Consider the following 27,814-nt stretch of genomic DNA (forward strand, 5'->3'; position numbering starts at 1 on the left):
TTATGTTGCTGGTGCTACCATTGTAAGTGAAAAGCAATGTTCCTTTCATGTTCCACTTCCTTTCCCTCTGTGTGCTCAAGATCACGACTGCTGAAAACTATATCCACACAACTTTTCTCATGCTTCAAGCCAAGTCAAGTACTCTTCACTGCTTTACACCTGTCTGCCAAGCCACTCTGCTATTTTTCCCAGCCTCACAAGATTCCAAGATGGCATATTCAAAAACCAGTGCAGAACGACATTCTTTAGAGCTGCTCTTTCCACTGAGCAATGAACCTTAAGGTAACTTGGTGACAAAAAACTGGACCAGAAAAATCAATTCAAAAGTTTTTCTCTAGCACTGTAAAAAAAAAATCAGCTACAAGTTCCCCAAAAACCTAGAGCAGACTACTATTAATAGCTATTAGAAATTACTCAGATGTAGAAGACACAATCACTAAAACCTTCCCTAGAAGCAGACAAAACCTCAACCACCGTGGAAAAGCATCTATAAGCCCAGTAAACCTAGAGCATATTCCAATGAAGAGATAAGAAACCTAAGATCCAGAAGGCACTTTAGCAAGCTTAACATTTCAGGGCAGAGCTGCCTTATCCCTGGACCTCCATTCATACTGGACCTCTGACCAGGATGGTGTCACTAACAGTAATGCTTAACTCCCTTGACCTTCTCAGAGATTTGACTTTGCTTTTTTGTCTTGCTGAGGAGAAAGACATCCTCCAGTGTTTGAACGACTTGAGGAGATGCCTGTAGTTACCAACCTTTCCCCAACATTCCTAAAAATCATTCCGCACACATCCAATAGCACTCTCAGTTAACAAGCCATAGCACTAAAGTAGGGTCAAGGCAAAGGGCACACCATAGAAAGTGAGCAATAGGACACTTGCCCATCCCAAAAACAGTTCCTTCACACACTGCAAGACAAACCTCCTAACCAAGCCAGTCAGCAACAACAAAGCCAAAGCATAAAGCAACAGCTCAGCTGACAAACCCTGACCTACTCCACTGCTCCCAAATCAGCACCATAAAAGCAACAGGGGACCCCAATGGGATGGAAAAGCAACAGGCAACCCCAATGCCAGTCATGAAACCACAGCTTTAGGTTTTCTGCAAGGGTGAAAGCAAGCAGCATAGGAGTCAAGATGAAAGAAGACCACCAAATCTATCAAGATTAGGAAACACTCTGGAAATGACATCTTAAAAATCTTAAGGGGGGGGGGGGGGGGGCGCATGCACCCAGACTGTGAAAACCAAAACAAGAAAAACAGCAGCAGCAACATTTGCTTCGTTTCTTGCTTTCTAAGGTGACCCCTGGTCTCCAGACAGTGGTCCACCATCTAGCAAACTTTGAGAACCTGCAAGAAGTGCAACAAAGAGGAAATGTTAGATTAACTTGGAGTCACCAGCAAAACACAGCAAAGCAACAGATGACTGGTGAGAATACCAAAAGTAAGAGAAAAAGCATGCATGATATTGGCTAAGAAGGGCGTCAACCAGAATAAAGAGCTGGCATAGTCAAGAAAACTCTTGGGCTGGTCAGGAACAACAACCATTTGTGAACCAGATGCAGCGTTTAATGTTGGAAAAATCTCAAAAAAGATCAGGAATGACCAAGATACAACCTGCAGGCCAGATTCAGCCCACAGAGCCACATAATCAAGCCTGCAGGGCTCCACAAAGTTCTGGAATGTTGATGAAATGCAAGTAGCAGCAGCAGCCACAGCAATTAATGGTGGCAGGATGGGTGGCAGATTTCCAGACCTATGGTGGCCCACAGGCAAGAAATTTGGAAGTGGGGGGGAGCAATAGCTGGTACAGCTCCAGAAGCTGCAGCAATTAACTCACCTACGAAGTTGGCCATGTGGGCCACTCACTAAGATCATCTGCACTGCTAGAGACAGTGACCACCATTCTGTTTCTATCTTCCTCATCCTTTTCCTCAAACCAACCACACAGCAGCTGTGTCCATTAGAGGGTCAACCACTCCTGGGTTTCCAGGGGCTAGAAAACATTTGGGTGCTGCTATCAACAGCTCTGGAGTAGCACGGTCTCCAAAGAGTCAGACAAAAAAAAAAAAAAAAAAATCCCACCTTGCACAAAGAATAGGATGTTCACGTTGTCCTTTTTCCAAGCTCTTTCCCTCCTACTGAGCTCGTAAGTTCCAAACCCCCAACACAATCTGTATTGTTCATACAAGCACAACAATAAGTCTTCCAGCATCCCCACAACCTGGTTCACTGCATTCTTACACATCTGCCCCAGGTCCCACCATTTGTTTTCCACTTGTATTCTCTGCTACACCTCAAATAAAAGTTCTCTCTCTCTCTCTCTCTCATTTAAAGAAAACTTCATTGTTTTAAATGTTGTCAATAGTTGTACCTTGACAAAGCTGGCCCCTAGGGGGGGAAAAAAAAAAAAAGCAAGCAAAAGCAAGCAGCTTACAAGGCTCTACACTGCTGCTAATGCTAAAAACCAAACAGCTTCACATTTCAAAAACTTGAAAGCATGTATAGCAGAAGTCCCCACAGAGAAAGATCACCTGTGCAGGCCTGCAGGCCTAAGCATTCAATGTTATAACCTAAGGGAAGTGTGTATGAAACATGCATAGACTGACCTTAGGAGACAGAGGAATTCCCAAGCCAGGAAGGGTGTACCCAGACTTCAGCTTGTTAAATTTTGGCTGCCCAAATCCAGAATCCAAACAGAGGCTTAGAAGTTTACATTTCTCAAGAGAGACTCCCAAGGCTTCCCAGACCAGGTGATGCTGGGGGCTGTCACTGAGGAGTGGCTGGAACACTGGCCACTCAAACCATCATGCTACCTTCCCACTGCTACCTCCTGGCCCTCCAAGATGTACGATCTGGTTCTCAGAGATGTGTGGAATACCACTATATACCACCTAGCTTTATACTCTTCATCCATTTCCAGCAGACCAACACAAATGCAGCTGTAAGTCTCCCAAAGATGTATTCTGTCATCAGTTTGCAACTTTTAAGGCAACAGTTGTTTTTTTTTCCTGTGATCCTGTTTATCACTCAGCATCAGGTCTTATCAGCCATGACACCAGAGGGTAGACAGGGATCTCAAGGATAAGGGGAGGGATGCTCATGATATTAAGAGGAAGATTAACAGGAGTTCTACCAAACTGTCCTCTGTTCATTAAAGCAAACAGGCAGATGTGGCCAAACGTTCTAGCATCAGATCCTTCTCCAGGCTGACCTGCATTAATGTGAATGAACCAGTTGTCATGATCAACAAGACTTTGAGGTGCAAGAGAAGAACCCTTTCCTATTTAGGAAAGATGAGGTCTAACTGGATTGGGAATATGTCTCCAAGGCAACTGGGGAACCCCATCCATGGAAAGATGTCAATATTCTCTTTAGGTTTTGCAAGTCTTAACACACAGAAAAACCTTTCCCATGGTGGAACATGCCTCCTGCACAGCAGCCCTAATGATTGGGGTTTACACTAAATTGATCTGCAACAGACAAGTAGGTTGTGAATGTACAGATGATTATGGCTATATCCTTCTCTATGAGGGGAGGAGGGGGAGGGAGAACCCAAACCAAGAAGTCATATGTTGGTATGCAGTTTCTACAGTTGTAGACTTAGATCAGTTGATTCCAGGAAAATGGCCTTCCTGACCCGCTCCAGGCACTGCTGATCACCACAGCTCTGCAGTACAATTCTATCCCAACGGTTCACATTTGTAGCTCAGACCTGGAATCAGTGATCCACTGACCAAAGATGGTCTAGGGCAAACCCTTCCGATTTATCTGGATTCCATCATAGCTGGCTGTCTCATCACCATCATATATCAGCAGGCCACTAAGGACCATAAACTGCTATGTAAGGGCAGCCATTGCCATAAACACAGCTGCTGATATGTCTAATGCAACTTTAACCTTTGCTATTGCCCACTGATGCAATGAAGGGCTACCCCAGGTGTTTTAACTGGCAGTCAAAACCCTCAGTGCTCCAGATCTGTTGAGCGTTTCTCTATTAGCACACTAGCTAGCTTGCAATGCAGTTCATCCATTCTTATGTTCCTATAGTTTGAAAACAGTGCACACTCAGAAGAGGCCACAAGAGGAATAATGGGATTTTTAGCACTGGATCCTCAGATATACAACACAGATTTTCTGCCACCTTCTAGTACACATCCTATCCTGTGATACAGCAACTTTTCCTTAAGATATGAGGCCCTGGAATGACCACGCACTGCTGTTGGTGCAACCCAGGCCAACCTTCTCCCCACCAAGCAAAACAGAAGAAATGTTCTATTACTGCAAGTCAGCTAACTCGTTATGGCATTTGCCACCAAGCTGTTAGTGCCAGGCCTTTCCCCTCAAGGCTTCCCGTCTTGAGGCAACTCCATTAGGTGTACCAACGAGGCACTGTTCTCACCAAAATTGAGAAGCCAAAAGAACAAGTGATGGCAATGCCTACTCTGAGCAGAAACAAAAATCTAGGGAGGTAATACACCTGAAACTGGATAAATGCCTGAAAAAGAAAGCCTGTCCCTCGCATTCCATCTTGCAGATTTGAGCACTGAAGACTGCATAAAAAGTCATCAGGAGAAGTTAGGGGTATTTATCATGGTTACCTTCTTACTAAGGTTCTCTCTCTGCTACATACAAGACATTTTAAGTCAGAACCTGTATTCATGCAAAGAAAATCTACTGCATTGATAAAGATGCACCAATAGCATATTGTACATCAGATGCATCAACTTCAATTTGAAAGCTGACATAGGTGAAAACAGCACTGTTTACTGTTTTCCTTGGAGGTTTGCAATACACATATCTTTTCCTATTTCACACATACTGGATTCAGAGGTTTATAGAAATGAGGTAGTTCAAAGCCACATGTTTTAAGTTTGAGAACACAGACAGAGATTTTCTTTCCCCATTTAATTTGCTTTGTTTTTTTATATACAGGTGTCCAAAAACTAAATCCGGATACCCATGTAAAGTGACAGGAAAATCTGAAAGATTGTGAACTGGAAGATTTTTTTTCCTATTCAAGGAATATACCAGACTTAAAATCTGAATGTATACACAAAATTAACTCCAACAGGCTAAAAACAAATTAATCATAAAGTGCATAATTAGCTGTACCAAAAGGTAAAAAAGTAATTGGGTATTCTTAAGTCCACTATTTTTTAGCATTTTTCCTCTGTAGCTCTTAAAGGTATTAAAGAGGATATAAAGCCATTGGAATGCAGCATGAGAACATCAACCTTTCCTCTTCTTAATCATTAACATTGATACAGTTTCAATAATCAATTTTTTAAAATGTCTCAGCAGATGAGCTATAGCCAATCATATTCTTATTCATACTGCCCGGAAAAACTATGCACTAACTCCTGGAAGTTTGAGAGAATGGCTCCTTATCACTAGTCTATGCTACTGATTTCCAGATTAAGATGTTCTTCCCTAGGACTAAAGAAAGAAGTATTCAAAAATTTCATCAGAAACTTCTTAAGAGTAGAATGAGTTATCTCGCCCCACCATCTGCAAGAAGTTTGCAAAGCCATTTGTAACGTTTCGAGAATATTTTATTCAACTGGTGCATGAAGAAGGGGCATTCTTCTGTCTTAGTGGGTCATTTGTTTCAATTTATAAAGCTAAATTGAACATCTACCCCAAGCTCTAGGATCCCTAGATAGTAAAGGACAGATAAAAACAAGTCCAACAGCCAGGCCTGACCAAACAGAAACCCAACAGCCAAACCCTTAGAGCAATAAAGATATGAAATATTTTGCTGAACTGAAGCCATCCTCCCCTTCCTCAACAGCCCTGATAAAATGGTGTGCTCTACCTCCAGTGTGTGATTGCCGCATCAGGCTACTTCAGGCTGAAGTTCTTCACACGGTACAGATGACAAGGGGAGATGGTTCTAAAAGCTAGTGCCCAGGACAGAGAATATCCTCAGTTCTAAATCCACCCCTCTTCTCAGCTTAGCACTCTAACTGAAGCACCTCCACTTCTCTCAGCTGCAGAACTATCATACACTGAGAGCACCTGTTCTATGCAGGCAGGTCACAAACTGTTTAAGCAATCGATGAATTTTCTACTTAACTGTCAGTATACATAACATACGATTACAATTTGGTATTTGCTTAATTCCAAAAGAAGAAAGAATTATTTTGGAAGCCACTTCCTCTTGGTGCCTCAGAGACCAGCTTCCCTTTACAAAACCAGCAATCTATACACAGCAGTTCAAAGAATACTGCAGTGACAATATTCTTCCTGCTAATGTTGGACCTCCCAGGCAAACAAGCTGTAGCAAGTCAATTACGACATGTCAAACCCACCTCATCATCACTGTCTGAGGTCTCAGAATCTGAAGATGCTGTAGGTTTGCTCACAGGTGGCTCCTTCTCCTCAGAGTCGCTGCGTTTCCGTTTGGCCAATGACAGGAGCTCCTAGTGTGAAAAACGTATGCTTATTTTTAAGCCAAAGAACTGGGTCGACCAATATTGATTCTTACATTTGCATCCCTCAATAGTATTCAAATGCTTTCCAAAAGCAGTATGTCTCCCAGTCAGTGCGAGTTGAATTTTTTACATGGTACACACAGATACTTATTACAGATCAAAGCTGGGAATAGGTTTTCAAGATGACAAGCCCTAAATGCCAAATATTACTACTAGCTTATTTTGTAAAGATATACAACATGAGGGTTAACTACTTTCACAGCTGGATTACTTGTTTCAGACATGGAAGGCAATGAGTGGCACGCAATCAAAGACCACCTGCCTCCAACTCAGTGGATTCTAACTGGGAGCCCCTCGCAGAGGTGCCACTGCCAGGGCAATATGCCCCACATACCATCTGCAGAGGCAGGTGGGTAAACAACTGCAGTTGGAGTCTGGGATCTTCCTGGTCTGACCCCATGAGGTCCCCCTAGAAAGAGATGCACCAGGAATGTGGGACCCCTCTGTTTCCAGAAGAAGCATGTGAAGTCAGACTGGAAAGGACTGTGGTAAGTGTGTGCATTCTGGCCCATTTGGAAAGGCCATGCTGAGCTGTGGAACAGCCCTTTAATCATCTGGCCTGCACCAGTCCCCAGTCTACACCGCTCAGACAGGAGAGCCAGGCTGGTCTAAAGCAGCTCTTTGCACTACTTGGCTGGAGGAGCTGGGTGTGAGGACACCCAGGGCAGGCAAGACCCCCCCGCCTCTCCCCCCCCCCCACAAGCCCCAAGGGCCCACAGGAGTTTTTCCAAGGGTGTAAAGCTCATTAGTCATGCCTCCATTCCTGTCTGCAGGAAACCCTAATACAAGAAGTACACTGCAGCACCTGGCTGTGAAGTACTATGAAGGCCTACCTGCGTGCAGCACTGGTTCTCAATCAAGGGTGCTGCCAAATTTTAAAAAGTTGTTGAGGGACATCCCAACTCTTAAAGAGTTGAGAAACACTGCTCTAACTATTCAGATGTAGATAATCCCCGAGCAGTCTCGCTTTTTGTAGTTATATGCTTTTATGGTAGTTGCTTTGAAGCCTGAGACAGTGACTTATACATCCTAACTGGACTATTCCTTTAACAGAGTCCAAACAGGTCTGTCCATTTTTCTATCTATCTCAAAACTACAGTGAAGCATATAAAGACACTTGTATCACAGGTACCAGACTGGAAGACTAAAATTAAGCAGTTGCTCTCCACCAGTTCAGAATATTAGTGAGCACCCCACAATACTAGGCTTGGGGAAAAAAAACACACCAGATACCAACTATTCAGAAGATCACATCTATTAGCAAGACATATCCAAAAAAAAAAAAAATTAAAATCAAAGGATCTGCTATGAGGGTCTAGATGCAACATCCCTGATGGACAACTCTGCTGTCTGCCCTGCTCTGCAACTAAGATAGGCAGGGTGATGGGATTCCTACCAAAGAACACAGGGCTTCATCTCCTGTAGGTATCTAGAAATAAATCAGCAGCATCAAACTTTCCTTTTTTGTTTCTTCTACTGGTTGCTGCAAGGATGAATTGTCTCTAGTGCCCTACCCTTACTTCTGCCGTCTGTGCCCTGCTATCACATGAACATTTTCACTACCTGCTGCTGCTCACAACTTTTTCAAACATCCACCAGAATCTAAAAGGATTCTGGAGTTTCACTGTTGCTAAAAGGACTGTGAAAAGCATCAGTAAAACATTACAGACTCTTCAAAGTATCACAAAAAATGCTTTTGCTAAGTTTAAGCTATCAGAGACCACCTAATCACATGGGGACTGCTACTGTCTTGGGACAACATCACTAAACATGGTTTTTATTGGTCTTAAACAAGAAGATAATCTTCACAGCCCCAGAGGTTAGAACTTCATTTTTCAAATAAGAGTTTAAATTCTGCAGATGACTTAGACCTCCTCAACTCACCAGGAAAGCTTTCACTGGCAAGTGGATTTATCAGGTCTCTCTGTGCAGGCCCCTAACATCAGAAAGGCATCTCCTTAGCAGGCACAGATCCCTAGTCTTTGTTAGAACTATGTCCCCCCCGCTTGCAACAAATTGGCTAAATGGCACCCTCACCTCACTCCCATGAGTGCTTTCTTATGTAGTACCTTGGACCAGCTATGCTCTCCTTTTAACCGTGTCAATATTCCTTTGTTACCCTACTTATCCTTCCTCATTTTCTTTTTTGAGAAACCTGTATTGTAAGGGTCCCCCCTCCTTGAGTTTCTAAAATGCTACATGCTGCTAAAGGCAGAGGCCAAGCATCCTCCAATGCCCTTTTTGGCCTAGGCTTTCCTAATCAAGTCACAGAAAAGGCAGGGCAGGGTACCACCATTAACACAGCTAATTACATCCCTTCATACCATCTCCAACTTGCTTCGGGAAGCTTAGCCTTTCTGCACTAGAGAGTCTACAAGGTGCTGCTCTGCCCTGACTTTGGGCTACTACAGCTGACTCCCTCTCTAGTTAAGCCATGTATCATAGAAACCAAATTTCCCCTCTCCGCTACCTAAGTCCAGTGGGCGGGAGCTGCTGTGGCTCAGCTGCCCTAGAGCTCTCCATGGGACAGAATGCAACCACTTACTGCTTCACCCGCCACAGAGGAAGCATGGGGTACAAGATCACTCCTCCCCCCCCCGGCCTATGCCAGCCCCTACGCATCCCAGCCTAGGGTTAGCCCGACTCCCTGTGCTCTTGGGCAGCAAGACATGGTTTTTAAGTTTTTAAGGCAGTTCGCCATGGAGAAAGGCCCAACCTGCTACAGGCCCAAGTTTACTCGTGATGCTGAGAGACACGAGACCCGCAGTGCTTCTCACCCCTTGCTAGAAGGTCTACGTGACAGGAGGCAACTCTGGCTCAAGTGACACTGAGGCAGAAGCCGGGAAGCCTCCCTCCCCGCCCCCCCCCCCGCGGCACTGACAGCTTCTCCCCCCAGGCCGGCGCAGGCACAGGCCGCCCCCAGAGGCTTCACAGCCGCCCAAGCCACGCTGGTACGGGGCAGCCCGGCCCGGCGCCACGGGGAACGGGCCAAAGCAAGTCCCTGCCAGGGCGTAAAGCGGCACCCCTCTCTGAGGCGGCCGGGGCCGCGCACGAGGGAGCCGCTTCCCCGCAGCGGGAACGGGAAGGGGGGAGGGGGGCAGCAGGAGCATCCGCCGCCGCCGCAGCCTCCCGGGCCCGAGCCGGGGCAGGGCCCCGCGCTCCGCTCCGCGCCCTAGGCCCAGCGGGCCGGGGCCGCCCAGCAGCCGAGGCCCGCGCCGGGCCTGCCGGCCGCTCGCCCGCACCTGGTCGAGGTTCTCCTCGCTGCCGCTGTCCTCGGTGTCGGAGTCGATGAGGACGCGGCCTTTCCGCTTCTTCACCATGGCGGAGGCGGCAGCGCCGCAAGCCCGGCAGGCGGGCGGACGCTGCGGCCCTGCGAGCGCCGCCGAACCGAGCCGAGCCGCGCCGCACCGCGCCGAGCCGAGCCCGGCCGCCCCAGCGCCCGGACACAAAGGGCACGGAGCATGCGCCCCGCGCCGCCCCGCCCCGGGGAGGGGCCAGGCCGCCGCCGCCGCCGCCGCTGGGCGGGGCCCAGCCGACAGCACGTGGCCCCGCGCTCGCCGCCCGGCCCCGCCGCCGCTCACCATGCGCCGCACGTGCCCGTCCGGCCTGGAACCCGCGCGCCGCCGAGTTCCCCGCAACAGAGCCCCTCTGTTCCCCAACAAAGGCCGCGGGGGGCCGGCCGCAGCCGCTCCCCTGCCTCGCTGCTCTGCGGATCCGCCACCCGCGCTTCGCCCAGCGGCCGCTCGCCTGCTTCTCGGGCCACGGGGAGCTTCCACGTAGAAGACGCTGATGGCGAGAGTCAGGAGGGGTCACTTACTCCGCGCCCCAGTCTCTGGCCAGCAAAAGCTGGGGGGACACTAACCCCTCTGCTCCTTTCAGGCCTCTTCCCACAAGGCCCCTGCTACATGTTACGTATATCACACAATTCCCCGCTAAATCGCACTAGAAGTGTAAACCGGCCACAAGTGCAAAGTAACTGTCCCATGAGGAACTAGTAAACCACGCAATACATCTATTAGACCCGACCTCCCACCCCCCAGCAAAGTCATTATCACACATAAAAATGACTCTCCAGCTATAAAATGCCAAATGCAAATGCAAAATACCAAATAAAGTTAGTGCTTGAAAATATGTGGCAGCTCTATAGCTGGTTTCTTGCCAGTTTTAATTTGAAGGCATGGCAGAGCTCCAAGGTGACAGATGAATGACAGCCCTGGAGGTTGGAGGAGCAGGAATTTCCTCTTGAGGGCCCTGCCACCTGTTTGGATTCCAGCTAAATGGAAACCAGCCATGGAGTTACACAATTTCAAGCACTAACTTTATAGCAGATTGACTCTCTTTATAGCTGGATGGTCAAGTGTGATGATTACTCTGCACAGGTGGCTGCTCTAAATGTATTGCATGGTTGAGCAGTCAGACATGTGATAATTACTTTGCACGTATGGTCAGTTGAAATGCGTTGCTGGATTCACCAATTAACTGAAATATATAAGATGTAGCAGGGGCCAAACAACCTGTTCTTTGCAGAAGAGGATTAATGCTGGAAGTTCTGACAGCTTAAGTGGCATTACTGTAAACCACTGACTATTTCCAACAGAAATCTATGGATTCCCTCCTCTCCCTCCCCTCTAACTCCTGGTTCTGTCCCTGCTCCTGCAATGTGCTCTGCTCAGGGTGACCTCTGCACCCAGGCAGAATATCTTTAAAGCCCAATGCGCTCTGGACAGGCATAAATATCCAGCTCTGCCAATCTCTTAGCAGGTAAGTCTCAGAGAGACTATTGGCAAGAGAAGCTATATGCTGTTCCTAGGTTTGGGTAAGAATTGATGGTTATTTTATTAATAATCATGTATTCAAACAATACAATCTTATATTATTGTTCAGATTACAAATGTTCACCTCAGCCATTACAATTAATAACATTACATTTAAAATTAATGTAATTTATTAATGTAAAGACAGGTTTTGAAAGTCATGAAATACTAAGTAGCAAAGATCCAGGTACATCAAACGGCATTTGCTCTGGACCACTCACCCACCCCCAAGTTTTTTCACTTTCCTATGTGCTCTCCATGTAGTGTACTTCTCTGATAGCCATGATGCTCCTACAATTAGTTAACACCTTCTAGACCTGGGAGGCTGAGCCATAAACCCTACTGTTTCTCCTGTAAATGTCATAAACACTATATAATATGTCAGTGCTATGTATTTCCAAAGAAGCTTGTAGGATGTGGTTTTAAACATGTTAATGTAAGTAAACTATGGTTTAAATACAGATTACATGTAGCTGAACTGTGAACTGGCCAGGTATATGGAGTCTTATCTAAGTGAAAATAAACCACTAAATTGCTAATCACGGTACGTCTAAAATGTTGGCAGCTATAGGACAAGACTTGCCTGAGTTTTCAGGTTGCAAACATCAGTAGACTCAGTCAAGATCCATACCCGTTGGGCATTCACAGAGAAACAATATGCATCATAGTGGTGGATGGGAGAACCTATTTTTAAAAAGTTACCCAAACTAATGATGATTTTTCAAGATAGGATAATATCTTTTTGTTTGTTTTTCTTTTTTTTTCTTACTATTTTGAATTATCAGGATGTTAAGGATTTCCTGAACTCCGCAGGCTATTGGAATATGTGGGGAGATGGGAGGAAAGTAATTCTGAAAATCTTTGTACATTTATACTGGGTGATGAAAATTGGGAATAGAGGCCAAGAAAGGAGTCATTGTCATCAAACAGTTTGTGATGTGTATGTTATGAAAATACGGCATTTATTTATTAGAGGTATATGTTGCCCTTCCCAACAGACCCTCAAGGTGACTTACAGTAAATGAGCAAAATAACTTATAAAACAAGAGAACAAGCAAGAGCACAAAACAACTTATGAAATCTATATTGAAGCAACATATAAAGCAACGCCCCCCCAAACAATATCCCAGCTTAACTTTGCTTGCTAAACGCCTGCCCAAATAGAAAGGTTTTACAGCACTTCCACATGTATGCATGCCATGCAACTTGTTTAAAGGGTCAGGCTTTTTTGTATTTAAGTAATATGGGCTGCTGGAAGTTTCTTCAAGGGCTACTGGGTTTTCGGTTTTTTGTTTTTTTTTTTGGTTTTTTTTTTTACTTTGCAGTAGTTCGGGGGAAGTGCACTTGGCTGATGCTGGAATCGCTCCCAGGAAGCAAAACAATATTTTTTTTAAAGAAAATAGGACTGGAGAGGACCACTTAGGTCACCAGGTCTGGTCTCCTGCCATGACAGGTGTCGCATCAGATGCACTTTTTATACTCCGATCAAATTCTGTCTCAGTATTTCACATTTTTTACCCACACAGCTCTGACTGAAAGGCTGGTGTAGAACTTCACAGCCCTGAACACCAATACCAACCCCCCTACACACACACACACAACAGCCACCACCGAAAACCCCCCTAAGCCCTCCTCCCCAAAACCCTTTGATCTCAATTTAAAAAAATGCACCGACCAGTAAAATAATGTTTTATACTCACAGAGCCTTTCAGCTGGAGCCCTCGGGGCAAGTCTCAGGACAGACAGGCAGGCAGGCAGCACGTAATCCTCACACTCGCACCCAAGTATCACTTTTACAGCAGAGGAGGGAACAGGACGCAAATGCCGGGTGCTTAGGGCCAGGCTGAGTCGTGGTATGACTGGGACTGGAAGGCAGGAGGAATCCCGGAGCCCTGGCCTTGGCTCTACCCACTAGCTGGTGCTGCCTCCCCGAGGGGAGCACGGGCTGTGCTGCAGGGACGAGCCGGCAGCGGCCTGGCGGGCTGAGCTGAGTTTGTGCCTGGCGGCGGGGCCGGCCCGGGAGAGCGCCGTGGCTTTGAGCATCGCGGACCCCAGAACCCCGCGGCTTCCTCCGGCAGGGCGCGGAACCTTTGCTCTCGGCCACGGTTGCGCGGCGGGCTCTGATCGCGGCCGGACTCGCTACGTCCGCCGGCAGGTGAGGACGAGGACGCGGACGAGCGCGCGGGGGGCGGCGAGGGCAGGGTGGTGTCCCTGGGGCGCTCAGAGCCGCTGTGGGGCCGGGGGTGGCGCTGGCGGGCTCCACGGGGCGTCGCAGGGGAAGCAGCTCGGGCTGAGCCGCGCTGCAGCTGCCCCTCCGGAGAGCGCGTCTGGGGTGGTGACGTCATCCCCGCGTCATGTTGCGTCATAATGGTCCGAGCATGGCGCAGTGTGGATGGTGCAGGCGGCCCTGGCAGCGTGTCCGGCCTCAGCCGCGGCCCGCCTGCGTGGCTGGTCCAATAAAAGACCCCCATCCCCAGGCCAGGCAGCACTTCCACGGTTATGCCATGCAGCTTGTTTAAAGGGTCAGACTTTCTTGCATCAATGTCGTATGGGCTGCTGGGAGTATTCTCTAGGGATATTGGGGGAGTTCTTTTTATTTTACTAAATATTAGTGGGGCGGGGAGACGGATGGGACGTATTTGGCTGATGCTAGAATAGCTCATAGAAAGCAAAACAATACATTTTTTAAGAAACCTGGGCTGGAGAGGGCCACTTGGGTCAAGTCTGGTCTTCTGCCATTGCAGGCATCACATGGAGCAATTCGCAGCCCAGTGGAGCAATTCACCTGTGTCGCCTTGTGTCGTGGCGCAGCTCGGTGCGTCCCCTTCACTGGGCGCAACACACCTCCTCCCTTGTCCCACATCTCCTCACTTGCCTCACTGCTCCAGACCCATGTGGGGGTGGGGGGGCTGGCTGAGTGGGGAAGCACTTTTCTCCCTGCCCCAGACCCAAATAGGGCAGGGGGGGCTTGTCTCTGCTGTGCCAACCCATCCCCCTTGTCATAGGCTGGTTGAGCAGGGGAAGCACTGCAAGGTAATAGAGGTCTGCCTCAGTAGTGTAAGTCTGTTGATACTTTTTGTTGCACCACTGATTTTCCTGTTGTGTGGTGCAACAAAGAGTAAGAAACTTTATTTGCTCAGCTTTTGTGCTGCCTTAAAAAAATTAAGGCAGCACAAATGAGGAGTCAGTCAGTGTCGGTTTCTTCCCTTGCCTCCATCCTATGTAATATATCATATTTTATATAAAACACATGAACAATTTATATACTGTACAGCATACATATAGATATTTTAGTACATACATATCTCTTTAGTACAACTTTTTATTTTAGTATATCTTTATATATAAATGCATTGGATAGTATATGTTTGTAACATATTTAAATATCCTTATTGGATATGCATAAAAATATGATACAACCCACTTTATATATATTACATTATAATAGTATGTGTGTATGTGTATGTGTGTGTGTGTGTGTGTGTGTGTGTATATATATATATATATATATATATCAAGATTTCAGTGTGCGTGTATAACAGCTATGTCTTATACATACAGATGTGATACAAAGTGATAGGACTGTTTGCAAAATTATGGCCATGCAGTGTTCCACAAGGGCATTATCAACTTTCAAATTTTCTTTGCAAATTTCTGGTAATGCTGCAAGTGACATCTACTTTTACTGTGATTAAAAGAATGGAGAATGTTTTTTTATTTTCTTTTCAGTTTTACTTCAAGCATTTTGTCTTGTGATTCATGTTGGGAATCTTATGCAGCAATGGCAGGAGAAAAGCTTAAAAAATTGGAAAATGCTATTGTAAAATGACAAAAATCAAGAAGACACAGCAGTCATAGAATCTGATATTGCTTTTAACTGTTTTTTAAATTGGTTAATTTCAAGCCAGTGTCCTTTTACAAGTAAAACCTTTACAAGTATGCTTGTAATCTCTTTCTCTCGTTCCTCTTGTTACAGGTGGAGGAAACAAGCTACCTTAACAACATTTGGTACATCTAGTAATCTTTTTTGAAGACTTTATTTCAGACCTGGTAGTGCCCTTTCTCAAAGTGAAATTTGATCATCCTTCAATTCTACCTTTATGGCTGTAGCTTTTAAACTACTGGCTAGTGCTCGTCCTCTTAGGGAGTGCCAGAGGCACAAAGTCTTGCATTCTTTGCTTGGCCCTCTCGTCACTAATCACATCTCCAAAATGTATAGTAGCTATAGGAGACCAGGAATAAGCCCTGATGACACTCCAGTCTGGAAAAAAATTGATTTCAGTACTGAAAAAGCAGTGAATGGGGTTAAAAAACATTTTAAATTACTAAAGTCTGAGATAGCAGAGCATGTAACAAGTTATGATGGCCAGCCTCTGCATGTTCACTTATGGGAAGAGACTAGAGTGGTCTGGAAATTCCACAGCCAGAAAGATTTAGATAAATGGATAGCTAGCTCCGATACAGAGATTGGAGGGAAAAGTGAAGCCTACCTAAAACTAGGCAAGAATAACCAAAGTGCTCTGTTCTATGGGACCCTCAATACTGAAGTACCTCGTGATGGGGAAACAAAATACAGTGGATATTGTGGATTTAAAGCCAAGCCACGACTGGTGAGTAAAACTTAATTATTTAAGTTAACATTCAGTATTTTATCAGGGACCTCTTATTCTGCTGACAGGATGGGCGATTAGGGGACTTCGGTACAGATATTTTTCTTCTGATTACCTCTTCAAGGTACATTTGTTTCTATTTATTAGAAACTCTCCTGACACAGGAAGGAGAGAAAAACATTTTGAGCTCACTCTGCACTCACAACTGGAGAAAAAAATCGTATTTGCCATGGAAAATTATGAATAACTGAAGTGTTTATTTAGTGCAGGGAGCTGAAGGGTGAACTCTGTTCTAGATGCTTCGTAGACTGTCCATCAAGTATATTGAATCAAGTACAAAATTCAAACTCTTGATTTCTAGTGCTGGTTGCTTGTTAGGTTTCTTAGTCTAAGCTGATAATACAATCTGTATTCAGAATGACTAAAACAAAGACAACCTTTGCTAGGCTTTTTAACAAACTTCTTGAGGCTTACTTTAATCTAGTTAACTCTGCTGTGTTATACCAGTGAGAATAAATTGGCTTTTATTTGTTGTAAGTAAATTGGGACAGTTGAAGAAGTATGAGACGTTCTGCTTCAATCCATTTGCTGATGTAATCATTGCCATACTCTGACTAGGCATAGTTGAAACTTTAGCTCAGGGCTAAATCTTTCTTAAGAAAGGAGCGTTTTTTTCCTTTAATCACCAAAAGTGGATTTCCCATTGCACACATGGTAACTGAGTAAAGGCAAGCTTAGTCTCCTATAGCAAAGTTTTATTGACAGAATTGGTGCATTTTAAATGACTGGTGCAGTGCTGACTACTTTATTTAACCTGTATATGTGCGTACCTACAAGTAGTCACAGTATCTAGGCCCAAACTTAACGTTTGTATCCAAACCCAATTTGAGGTTAGAATACGCTCTCTTTTGTTCCTGAAGTGAAAGAGGAAGAATCTGCTATGGAATATCCTTTTTAAAATTCTGTATGTGGATTCTTGCCTTTCAAAATATGCAAAAGACTAAATCAAGTTATAAATAGAACAGAACAAAAATATGATTTAGTTATAATAGTCTGTTTCCTTCATTTGATGAAAAACTATTGGTATTCATTTTTAGATGTTTCTTAAAAGTGGGGGGGATACCAAGATGAAAAAGCTTGGAGTCATTTTAGATGAGTGCCTTTATGCAATGGAATAAATAACAAGAGTTGTGACCTAATTAATGAGAACAGAAGTAAAAAATTGAGGACTAGGGCTCTGAAGGATAAAGAATGTGAACAGATTTAATCAGAGGCCATACTGATGGCACATAGGAAATTGGATAGATTAAACTAAGTGTACAGGTGAACATTCATTCGAAGGGAGATGGCTAAATCCAGAGAATTGGACCCAGATTACATTTCCAGGACTGCCACAGATTTGTGTAAATCTGGCCAAATTGTTTAATGCCTCTTACTACCTTCCCACCTTTACAAAGCAAGTTGAGGCCAACACAAAGCATAATAAATATGAAGGATAATTTTTAATTTAAAGGAAGGCATGTATCTCAGAATTAGCTACAACATTTTTTGTAGCAGGGGCAGGTTATTTTATACCTGTTCTTGTTGCTTTTCTTTTACCTTCTTCCAAAACTTCTGCTGTTGGCCATTCTTAGACGCAGGATACTGGTTTAAAGAAATACTGTCATGGCAGTATCTGTGTTAATGTGCTGGGAGTGGCGTTTCATTTTCTATAGTGAGATTTGTGATTACAAAATCTGAGTACAAGTCCTTGAAGATGTTACCCCATTTTTGAGATGTCTAACAGCACTGAGAATCATGGAACTAAAACTGTTATAATGAAACAAATAGTAAGTCTGGTTTTCCTTATCTTACATTGCGTCTCCTCTGGGTTACAGAAAACATTATCTAATTAATGAAAAGGGAGGGAGGGGGAGACTATTCAAAGGCTGCCTCAGGTCTTATTGTAGTAATTCTTATTGACATACTAAGATAAAATTACACACTTTATTAATTTCTTGCAGGGGGTTTTTAATAGGAAGAAATACTATGACTGGACAAACTTTAATAGTCTGCATTTACGTGTCCGTGGTGATGGTCGACCCTGGATGATAAACATTTTTACAGACCCATACTTTTCCCATCAAAAGGATGATATGTACCATTACTTCATGTTCACCCGAGGCGGTCCATACTGGGAAGAAATCACGGTAACCTCATGAATATTTCAACTGGTCTAAAGAAAATTAATTCTCTTCAGTACAGTGGTTTTAGATATCTCTGAAATTGTGTACTTAGGGCTCTTTAATTTACTACCACAGAAAAAGTTCCCCAACCAGCCGTTGTTGATTTGCATTGAAAAAACTGTCTTACTTCAAGATTTGTCATGGCAACTAGTACTTTAAAATGTGGATAACTAAAGGAGGCCCCTAAACAAATCATGATTGAAAAAGAAACACTGAAAAACTAATTCCCTTTGATGCTAGTTAGGTTCAGTTAAAAAACTAGGGCACACATTTAGGTGTCTTAAATTTTAAAATCCCACTTTGTAGTGGTTAAAGTATAGGATAGGGAATATTTGGGATTCTCTCTAGCTATCTAGTTTATAAGGCTATTCTAATAAGTGGACCTACAATAGTTATAACATTTGCATTATAAACTAGTAGCAGCAGGTGCTTCACTTTCTGAATTATTAATCTAAGATTATGGGGCTTTGAGATTTATGGTGAATTATAAATTCTGAGCTCTTGAATCTTTTGGAGGCCAAGATAAAATGGTATTTAGAGGTCTGAGATAACAGCGTCAGCTTTTCACTAGTAAGCTTTCAGCTTTTTAATACTTGAGTCGGAGTGTGTTTTCTTTAGTATATTGCAATGGTTTGAGTTCAGAAACGATTAGCTCTAGTGCTACATATTATTGTTGTTCATCAGGTTAGTAAGAAGTTACAGCTTCATGTATACTAGAATCTCATTTGAATAAAACATACATTGGGCTATACCTTCAGGTGTTAGTGGGAGAAAAAGAACTCCACTTAATAAAATTTAAATTCAAGAGGTATTATGGCATCCTAAACATGTAAAATATTTATGTACTAGTTCCCTGCTTGTAGTTTATGATTGCCTTGATCAAATAAGAGTCCTACAGCAGTAGCCACTGCAGAACATGGGACTGAAGCTGACTGCAGGGGAAACCAAAAGGAGTTTGACCTGTTCCTCTCATCCTTTGCACAAATTCCACATGCCTTGCTATGAAACTGAGGCCAAGATGTGTATTTCATATCCCATGGGTGAGTGTTTTCCTTTTCCTACACTCATGCCTATGTAAGTGAAACTAAAGCCTTTGTTTCTTATTGTCAGATTCCATTCTCCAAGTTCTTTCTATGTAGTCAGGGGAGAGTCCAGGATCGCCAGTTTCCACTCTGGTTAGACAAAGTAAGTTTTTCCATTGCCTTACTTCTCTTTATAGTTTTGCTTAAAAAACCCAAAAAACCCAGACTCTTACTTTTTGAAGAGAGATGAAGTCTTATATTAGTAAGGTTTGAAACATAACTGAATAGTTTGAGAGAACATTCTCAGGCATCAGACCACGCACCAGTTCGACTGACAGAAGTTAGGAAATGAGGGAAGAATCTTTCCCTAAGAGTATGAGAGTCACAACTGGCTACTACATTTCTTGCAGTTCCCTCAGAAACACCCAAAGCTGACCAGAGAGCTATAGAGTTAGTCTGATCTGATGTAGAAATTCCTGTGTGTAATGCTGACATTTCTTCCATAGCCCTCAAATTAAGTGCATTGAACTGACCGTTTAATCTAGTATCTTAAGTGACACAAAAATGGTAAAGAAAAGTTTGCCACAGAATTAAGGCTATATTGAAGAGTATCCCATAAACACAAAATCATAGAGAAACTAAGCTTGCTGCATTGAAGTTTCAAGGTTAATAAATTCCAGCTCAATAGATACTCCTTTTTCTCAACTGCCCTAAATTCTTGGAAGTTTTCATTTCTTTAAAATGTGCATTTTCTAAACAATGTCATTTAAAAATCAGATTCTGTATTCAAAGTATTCTAGGAAAGTTTTCTAAATTATGTTGATGCAACAGTGTTGTGTCAAGTAGATGCTTATTGTAATATGCATGTGCTTGCAAGATCCTTGCACTGTATTGAGAACATGGAAAAAGGTTTCTCAGACTTTGCTGACTTATACTAACAAATAACCAATTTCTTATCAGATTAACACTATTGGATTCACACTGGGAGACCAGGCACATGGTCCATTTCAGCTGGAGATAGACTTCATTGGTTTGCTTATGGACAGAGCTCATACTGAAGAATTTGCCTATGAACAATATGAAAGGAACACCAAATTCTAGATTGACTTGCCCTCAAATGGAACAGATGCTTCAGGAGCTTATTAAATATGTATACAACACTTTGTTGATCTTGACTAGGTTCACAATGCTGTTAGAAGAACCCATGTAAATACTGAAAAGGAGGGTTGTATGGGATGGACATGCATCTTGCAACTTTAAAGATGTACTAATGTTTTTTTCTGACTTCCAATCTATTTTCACTACGGGCTTCTGCAACTAAGTATTGTTGGAGCATTGCATCAGAGAAAGAAGGTGTGGTAATTAATAAACAGTTGTATGGTGAGGGTTGCTGAATGGATATCTTCAGACATGCTTATTATTGACCAGGTAGTTTCTCAGATATTTGTGAAACTAAGAAGAGCAATTCAGAAAGTAAAAGAAATAAGAGCTATTAGAAGATTTCTGGTGTTCCACTTCATTTCACTGCTACAGATCATACGACTTGAGAGGTTATTCTATTGCACAAAAAAGTTCTACACCTCTGATGAAGTGGTAGATCATGAAGAAAGATTTATATTGAATAAACAGGTAGTAAACTCATCCAGTGCCTATGGGGCCAGGCAAGCAGAAGTGGGACAAGGGTTAACAGTTACCACTTGCCACCCTACCGCTTGCCAACACACATCCTCAGTAGGGCTTCAAACAGAAGAATCTGGCAGTGAGCCCTGCTCCACACCCAGATTCCTGGCCCCTCCAGGAATCTGAGGCTGGGTAAGATTGCTCTACTGGCTGGTTGTTTGATATTCCTGGAATAAAGGATTAATCAAAATTGCATTCAAAATTGATAGCAGGTGCAACATCTGAAATCCTTTTATACCCCTCTACTAGTTTCCATGCAAGTCACATTCTTTAAGTGTTTCTAGTTCGTGCAAAAGGGTGAACCAAGAACGTATAATATAATACAAATCATTTGACAGCATTTCCCCCCTATCCCTTTGCCCCCATTTAACACGAAGAAAAAAACCCCTTGTCTCCTATTCAGGTACAAAGTTGGGGGGTTGGGGGGGGGTGGAGAAGGGCAGGCAGCTGTGACTCCAGCCCCAAACTGGAGTTGGGATCAAGGTTGGAGCTGCTACCCCACCCCCTACCACTTACCTTCTGGGATGTGGTTGCTACAGCCCCAGCCCAGGCTCCAACTCTGGAGCTGCCACCACAACTTGCATGGCTGGGCTGAGCAACCACATGATGTGGCTTGTGGAGGGGGGTGGTGTGATAGGATAAGTACCATGGAGTGGGGCAGGTGCTGAGGTGCGTGGGCACTGGGGATCAGGCTGCTTGTCACTTGACACATACGTCCTCCCGCGCGCCCCCCCGCCACTGATTTCCTTGCTACCATAGGGGGAGGGCAGTTCAATTTAAAAACAAACACCCCAAACATTAGATACATGGAAACAAATGTATAAAATTTTACACATATACAATCTAATTATAAGGGGGGTCATCTTAAAAATTCAGAGTTGTCTTGGATTCAAGTAAATATGGTAATATCCAAGTAGAGTAAAAAGATAAGTTAAAAAAATCCATGCAAGATTTAATCCCTTCCAAACACTATTTGTAGGTACTCTATAACTCATTTAGGATACCCCAATAAATGCATTCTCTCAAAGTGATTAAGTGGGTCATTAAGCTTAGCAAATTACAATTAATTTATTTTACTTATTTTTCACTAAGTACCCATATTGCATCTGTATATGACCACAATTGGCAACTGGGGGCTTAAGCCCCACATCTCTCATCTTCCTTACATTCTCACATTAGTAACCAAGCCTCTTCTGATTATGCCATTCAATAGTCATAAGCAATAGTATTATATACAAATGCATTTATTCCCTCCCAAATTAAAACAGTATAAAATTTTATACAAACTTTTCCATATCTGAGGCTAATGTTTCAGCAAATAACAAAAGGTAACCATATTTGTACACCTAGAACTTAACTATTTTATAAATGTTGGCTCAATTCTGAAAAGCTTTAATGAGACAGTAATTACCATGCCCCTTTCCAGTCATTCCACATATTTAACAACTTTCCTTTATAGCTTTAAAAACAAACAAGATCTCCCCCCCCCCCCCAAAAAAAACAACAACCCCCAAACAACCAAACCACACAACTATACCACCTGTGGCAGCAATATCAGCATTTTAAATCTGCTCAGGTACACTTTTTCCTCCCTCTATTAGAGATTGTCCTTTACTGTTTTAACAATTTCTTCTGGAAAGCCAGAGGAAGCTTCTAACAGCATCTGAGGTTTGACAATGATATATATTTTGAATTTATTTACAATCTTAAGAATTATTCCAAATAGAAAAGTTCGACTCAACACGTGAAGTGGTTACCTGAGTATTTATTTATCACTTGTATTTTTCCCCCCTTAATTTTCAGTCAGATTCATGGAATCTGTTGAGTAAGGGGAAGTCTTGTTCCACAAATTTAACATGCACAATATCCATCCAGTTCAAGACCTAATTCAATCAACTTAACATTAGCAATACTAGGGGCTCTGCTACAGACATTAAAAGAACTTAAGATGCTAATATCATACTTGTTAATTTAAGAACTAACAGATGATGTTAAGCCCAGCACCACTGAAACAACCCTACCCTACAAACAACTGGTTAAGTCAAGTCAGCTGATCTTACTCATTCATAGAAAATACATATAGAAAAATATTTACAAAATTAGGGAAGAACTGGTTGTGTTCCTCAGAGAAGACTATTTACCACAAGTTATTGAGACATTTTTAAATTCTTAAGCCAGGGTCAACCCTCTGCGGGTTCGAAGCATCTGGGTCTTTTTCTCTTTTCTCTCCTGCTCATGCTTTTCACGCCTCTCTTCTCTAACAGTGAAAAAAAAAAAAAAGATGTTACTATATTGAAAGCAAGAAATCAGATGCATCATTGATTAAACTAAACAGCTAAAGACCAAATACACAAACATTAAGAAGTCCTTGAGGTGAATGGCACTAGAAGTTTCCAAATTTTGGTTGAACAAGGTCTTGTACTGACCTGGTCTGGAGAGGTGGTTGTTTGTAATTTTTCTTAAGTGAAGAGAGACTGTTTTTCACCGATTTATTCAGGATACTGGTTTCTTTTGTTTCCCCCCAAGGTTTCAGTCTTCCTATATTTTAAGAGATAAGCAGACCAGCTAGTTATTCTAATTTACACTGCATACATGGAATTGTAGATAGAATCATAGAAAAATAGGGTTGGACGGGACCTCACCTCAGGAGGTCAGTTAGTTCAACCTCCAGCTCAAACCAGGACCATCCCACTCAAGGCTTTGTCTAGCCAGGTCTTAAAAACCTCCAAGGATGGAGATTCCACAACCTCTCTGAGTAACTTGTTGCAATGCTTTACATCTCTGGAGAAGCCTAATACTGTTCTCATCCTCAACTCTGTGGCTTGATTGCATCTGAAGTCAAAGCCAAGATGATAAAAATGACTGGAGTGTGTAAGTCACAGCCAGTTATTGGAGGAGATGCATTCCACACAGCTGTCGCTATTTAACATGCTAAAGCCCACATTTCAGCTGCACTGTTCAATTATATTTTGAGTGCAGTTTTAAGAATTACCTCGTCCTGGGGAGGGCAGGGAACTACACCTAAGGTTCTTGGATCGATAAGGGACTGAAGTTCACTAGCTATTACAGCTGAAGTAATGCTAAAAAGGAAAAACATTTTGTTGAAGTATGGGGAAGATTCCCTTTACTGAAAGTTTTGAGAGTTCTTGAAGTATCAGAGAGTCACCTTAACAAGGAGGCGGATTTAAGGTTTTAGAAGCATGAGAGTTTCGAGAATTGAGGGGTATTTTATAACAACAATCGTTTAAAAATTAATTAAGGTCTCTGCTTGAAAAGAGAAAGAGAAAGTTGTTAAGGGATTATGGAGCACCTTGTATTTGCAAGGGATATTTTGTATTTGCAAAGAACTCTTGATATTTAAGATACTGTTTAACAGGTAAAAGCCACAGGAACTACAAATACACAGGTGAAAAAATAGAAGGTAAAGGTAAGGAATGTGCAGAATGCAAAGAAGCTAAGGTAAACCACAAGTTACAGAGACTGGAAGAGGATAAGTGGTTGATTATTAGATACTGAGGATTGTAGCACTTGATAAGCCAGTTCAGTGATCATTGGCTCATCTACAGATCACTACAATCAAGTTCATCTGCAGGAACAGGGACTACAGTGGAGTGTGCCCTCATGTCCAAGGAATCTAAGGCAGCCTTTTAGGGCATGCAATCTATCAGTTACCTGTTGACAGCTAGAGGATTAAGTTCCTTACCATACTCCTGTGGTACTCTGTCCCTGTTCAGAACATCATATTTACAGGGAGGCAAGGTGGTGCCAGCATGGGGCTGGGGCCCGAAGCAGAGCTGGAATCTATTCCCTGCACCTCCCTGTGACAAGTGCTGGTAAATATTTACTGAGGGTCACTTGGTAGATTTGATATGCACACTCAGTTTGGCTGAGAGATGATTTATCAGTCAAAGAGGTCGTTTGTTTTGATCCTTCCTCCTTTGGAATCGCCACTGTTTGGGCCATTTATGAATGGACTAGCCAACTGCCTGTCAAGAATGACGGGGAGAGCAGGCAGGGATGAAGCCCTGTGTCCCTTATCCAGGCCCAGTCCTGCCCCCTTTCCCTCCGGCTGCTTGGGGTCCGGGCCCATTCCCCACCTCCTCGCTACAGCGGCAGGGGAGGACCGGGCCCAAGGGTGGGGAGAAGCAGGGCCGCCACGGGGAGGGGAGGAGCAGCAGGCCTGGGCTGACTTGGTAGTGGCGGGGAAATGGGAGACCTGCTCCTCCCCTCCCCCCTGCCACTGCTGCATCAGGCCAAGCCCACTGCTCCCCACCCCCACTGCTGTGGCAGGCTGGCTTCTGCTCTGGCTTGGGCTCACTCCTCCCCCCACCTTGCATCAGGCCTGGGCCCACTCCTCCCCTCCCTGCACCACATTGGCATGCCTGCTCTTCTACCCACCACATCAGCCCTTCAGGCAGCAATAACAGAAGTGGGGAGGGGCGGGCCGAGGCCCGTTTTATCTGTTCCATTGCTGCCACCTCCAGGGACCAGGTCCCTGCCACGCTGCCACCCCCTGTCCGAACACTTCTTCGCACTCTGATTGGCTGTTTGTCAGACAATCAAAGTGCAAATAAAGCTTTATGGAGAAAGACAGATAGATTAAGGCTTTTATAATTAGAATGTGACCAAGGAGCTGGGTGTGCAGTAAGAACATAAATATTTATTACTTCCATCCACCTTCTTAGAATGAATGTTGACAACAGGATTTGCTATAGATCCCTTGCTGCTTCCAGTAAGTCTTCATTTTTTAGCACATCCTGCACTAACAAGTTTGCATAACTTCTGTTGCACAGATTCTATAGTAAACGTCTAGCATTATATTCTTTGGTGGGAATAGCTTATGGAAAAGTTTGCTTTTACCCAAGAGAGAGGAGACAGATGAAGAAGTGACAGTTTCATTGGGGTGAAGAGAGCATAGACATTAGGACAGACTGGACACTTGTCTCTTACAGGGCTGCTCTAAGGCAGAGTACAGGGCAAAATTACATCCTGCAGGCTGGATCTGGCCCACTTAAGTGATTCTACAGGGCCTGTGGCAGGTAGCCTGGCCCCATCCAACCTAGGCATGGGGACAGCCTAGGCTATAATGCATGTGGCCTGTTCCACTGCCCCTAGGCGCAGAGCTGCCACCTGGCAGGGAGTGTAACCTGCCCTATCCCTGCACATGACTTGGGCATGTTCAGCTGAGTGGATAGGACAGAGCTGCAGGTGGGCAAGGAGCGGTGCCCAGGAGTGGGACAAGTAGGCAGGCAAGGTGGTGATAGTATGGCCCATAGCAGAGCCGCAATCCATTCCCTGCAATCTCCCTGCGACGAGTGCTGGTTCCAAGGACAGGGACATGTGGGGAATGGATTACAGCTCTTCCCTGGGCCCAGCCCTGCACTGTCACCACCCTGCCATCCCGGCCCCGACCCACCCCATCTGCCTGGCTCAGTATGCCCTGCTTGCGGGGGTCCCAGCCAGTCTCCATGGAGACCCTGTCCATCTGCTCTGTCTGGTGCGCCCTTGGCAGTGGGTGCAAGGCAGAGGGGTGTGGGGCTGTATCAACTGGCATCTCCCCACCCTCCCCCACGTGGTATAAACAGCCGTATTGGGCAGGGGCTGAGGCCAGGTCAGCATACGCCCTCCCCCACAGCCCCACAACTGCTCACCAAAACTTCTTAAGTTGCCCTCCAGCCCAAATAATGGTCACCACTGCTCTAAATCCTACTGTTGGGAAATAAGGTGGAGCAGTTGCCCTGCTTAATCTAGTCTGAGGCAAAAAGTGACGTGGCTTTTAAAGCAAACCAAATGAAGTTTCCAAGTTTTGGTTTTTGTTGGCTTGCATTCCACTGAGGAGTCCAGAATTCTTTGGATTGCTCTATGTAGACATTATGTCAGAAGAAAACATCCAGACTGGAAAGCTGACTAGAATAGCTAAGCTTCTGAAAATCTTACACAATATTCTCATTAACAAGTTACGGAAATATAGACAAGATGAAAGTATTGTAAGGTGGATACATAATTGGTTAGATATTTATGCTCAGTAAGTAGTCTTCAGCAGCTCAATGTCTAGTTGGGAGGAGGTATTAAGTCAGGTTCCCCAGGGGTTTGTGCTGAGCCCGGTAGCATTTAACATTTTCATTAATTGTTTGGACAATGGGATGGAGTGCACGGTTAGCAAATTTGAGGACCACACTAGGTTAGGTGAAGTTGCAGATACTCTGTAGTACAGGGCTAGGATCCAGAATGATTTGTATAGACTGGAAAAAAATGGTCCACAATCAGATGAGGTTCAACAAGGAGGGGCACATGAGTTTTGCACCTGGGCAAAGTAATTGCATGCAACAGACTGGGCAATAACTAGCTAAGCTGCAGTATTGCAGAGAAGTACAGAGTGGTTATAGTGGACTACAAGCTGAATGAGCCAGTGTGCTCTTATTGCAAAAAAATGACAGCATACTGGGTTATATCAACAAGAGAATCACTTGTAAATCAAGGGAAGTGATTATTCTGCTCTATTCAGCACTGCTGAGACCTCACCTGGAATACTGTGTCCAGTTTTGGGCCCCATACTTCAAGGATATGGACAGGTTGGAAAGAATCCAGTGCAGGGCAACAAAAGTGAGCGGGACCTGGGAAACAACACTGGGAAAAGGCTGAAAGAACTAGGATTGCTTAAGCCTGGAGAGAAGACTGAAGAGGGATTTGATAACATTCTTCAAATCCCTAAATGGCAATTACAGAAAGATGGAGATGGGCTTTTCTGTGACCTGTGGGGGCAGGACCAGGAACAATGGCCTCAAATAGTATCAGAGAAAATTTTAAATTGGAGATTAGGACTTTCTGACTATGAGGGTGGTTAAGTATTAGAACAAAAGAATAGCTGTGGAATCTCCATCCCTGGAAATTTTCAAGGGCAAGTTAGACAGATACTTGGCTGGGACAGGTTAGTCAAAGATGATCTGCCTTGAGCAGGGAGCT

At 44.0% G+C, this 27,814-nt stretch overlaps 3 protein-coding genes across 10 annotated transcripts in view; 1 reads left to right on the forward strand and 2 right to left on the reverse strand.

The window, feature by feature from the left end:
- Positions 1-13,108, reverse strand: part of RTF1 (RTF1 homolog, Paf1/RNA polymerase II complex component) — a 52,723-nt gene extending 39,615 nt beyond the window's left edge. Inside the window, exons 1-2 of one of the 4 annotated variants that reach the window (XM_059722976.1) lie at positions 13,015-13,108; positions 6,318-6,428 (exon numbers count right to left, since the gene is read on the reverse strand). Coding sequence is in view for 2 of the 4 variants with exons in the window: in XM_059722974.1 (XP_059578957.1) it covers positions 6,318-6,428; positions 9,743-9,820 (189 nt within the window). In the remaining 2 variants the exon portion in view is untranslated. Of the gene's footprint in view, positions 1-6,317; positions 6,429-9,742; positions 9,923-13,014 lie in introns of those variants that run through there. The other 3 variants (XM_059722974.1, XM_059722977.1, XM_059722975.1) reach the window with 3 other exon arrangements.
- A 276-nt stretch (positions 13,109-13,384) lies between these two features.
- On the forward strand, positions 13,385-20,669 carry NDUFAF1 (NADH:ubiquinone oxidoreductase complex assembly factor 1). Of its 2 annotated transcripts, none has more exons than XM_014595498.3 (5): positions 13,385-13,469; positions 15,291-15,924; positions 17,928-18,113; positions 19,260-19,334; positions 20,132-20,669. In XM_014595498.3, exons 2-5 carry the CDS (start codon positions 15,415-15,417, stop codon positions 20,270-20,272), a joined length of 912 nt encoding a protein of 303 aa, XP_014450984.1. In that variant the 5' UTR covers positions 13,385-13,469; positions 15,291-15,414; the 3' UTR covers positions 20,273-20,669. The 2 variants fall into 2 exon arrangements, with proteins under 2 accessions (XP_014450984.1, XP_014450983.1); XM_014595497.3 differs by lacking the exon at positions 13,385-13,469 and adding an exon at positions 13,630-13,836.
- Positions 20,670-22,079: 1,410 nt separating this feature from the next.
- Positions 22,080-27,814, reverse strand: part of NUSAP1 (nucleolar and spindle associated protein 1) — a 46,398-nt gene continuing 40,663 nt past the window's right edge. For all 4 annotated transcript variants that reach the window (XM_014595496.3, XM_014595495.3, XM_019496485.2 and 1 more), the window contains 2 exons: positions 23,278-23,389; positions 22,080-23,108 (listed from right to left, as the gene is read on the reverse strand). In XM_014595496.3, the coding sequence (XP_014450982.2) occupies positions 23,021-23,108; positions 23,278-23,389 (200 nt within the window). In that variant the 3' untranslated portion in view covers positions 22,080-23,020. The remainder of the gene's footprint in view (positions 23,109-23,277; positions 23,390-27,814) is intronic.

The sequence above is a fragment of the Alligator mississippiensis genome, chromosome 2 (genome assembly GCF_030867095.1).
Source record: "Alligator mississippiensis isolate rAllMis1 chromosome 2, rAllMis1, whole genome shotgun sequence".
Classification (NCBI taxonomy): Eukaryota; Metazoa; Chordata; order Crocodylia; family Alligatoridae; genus Alligator; species Alligator mississippiensis.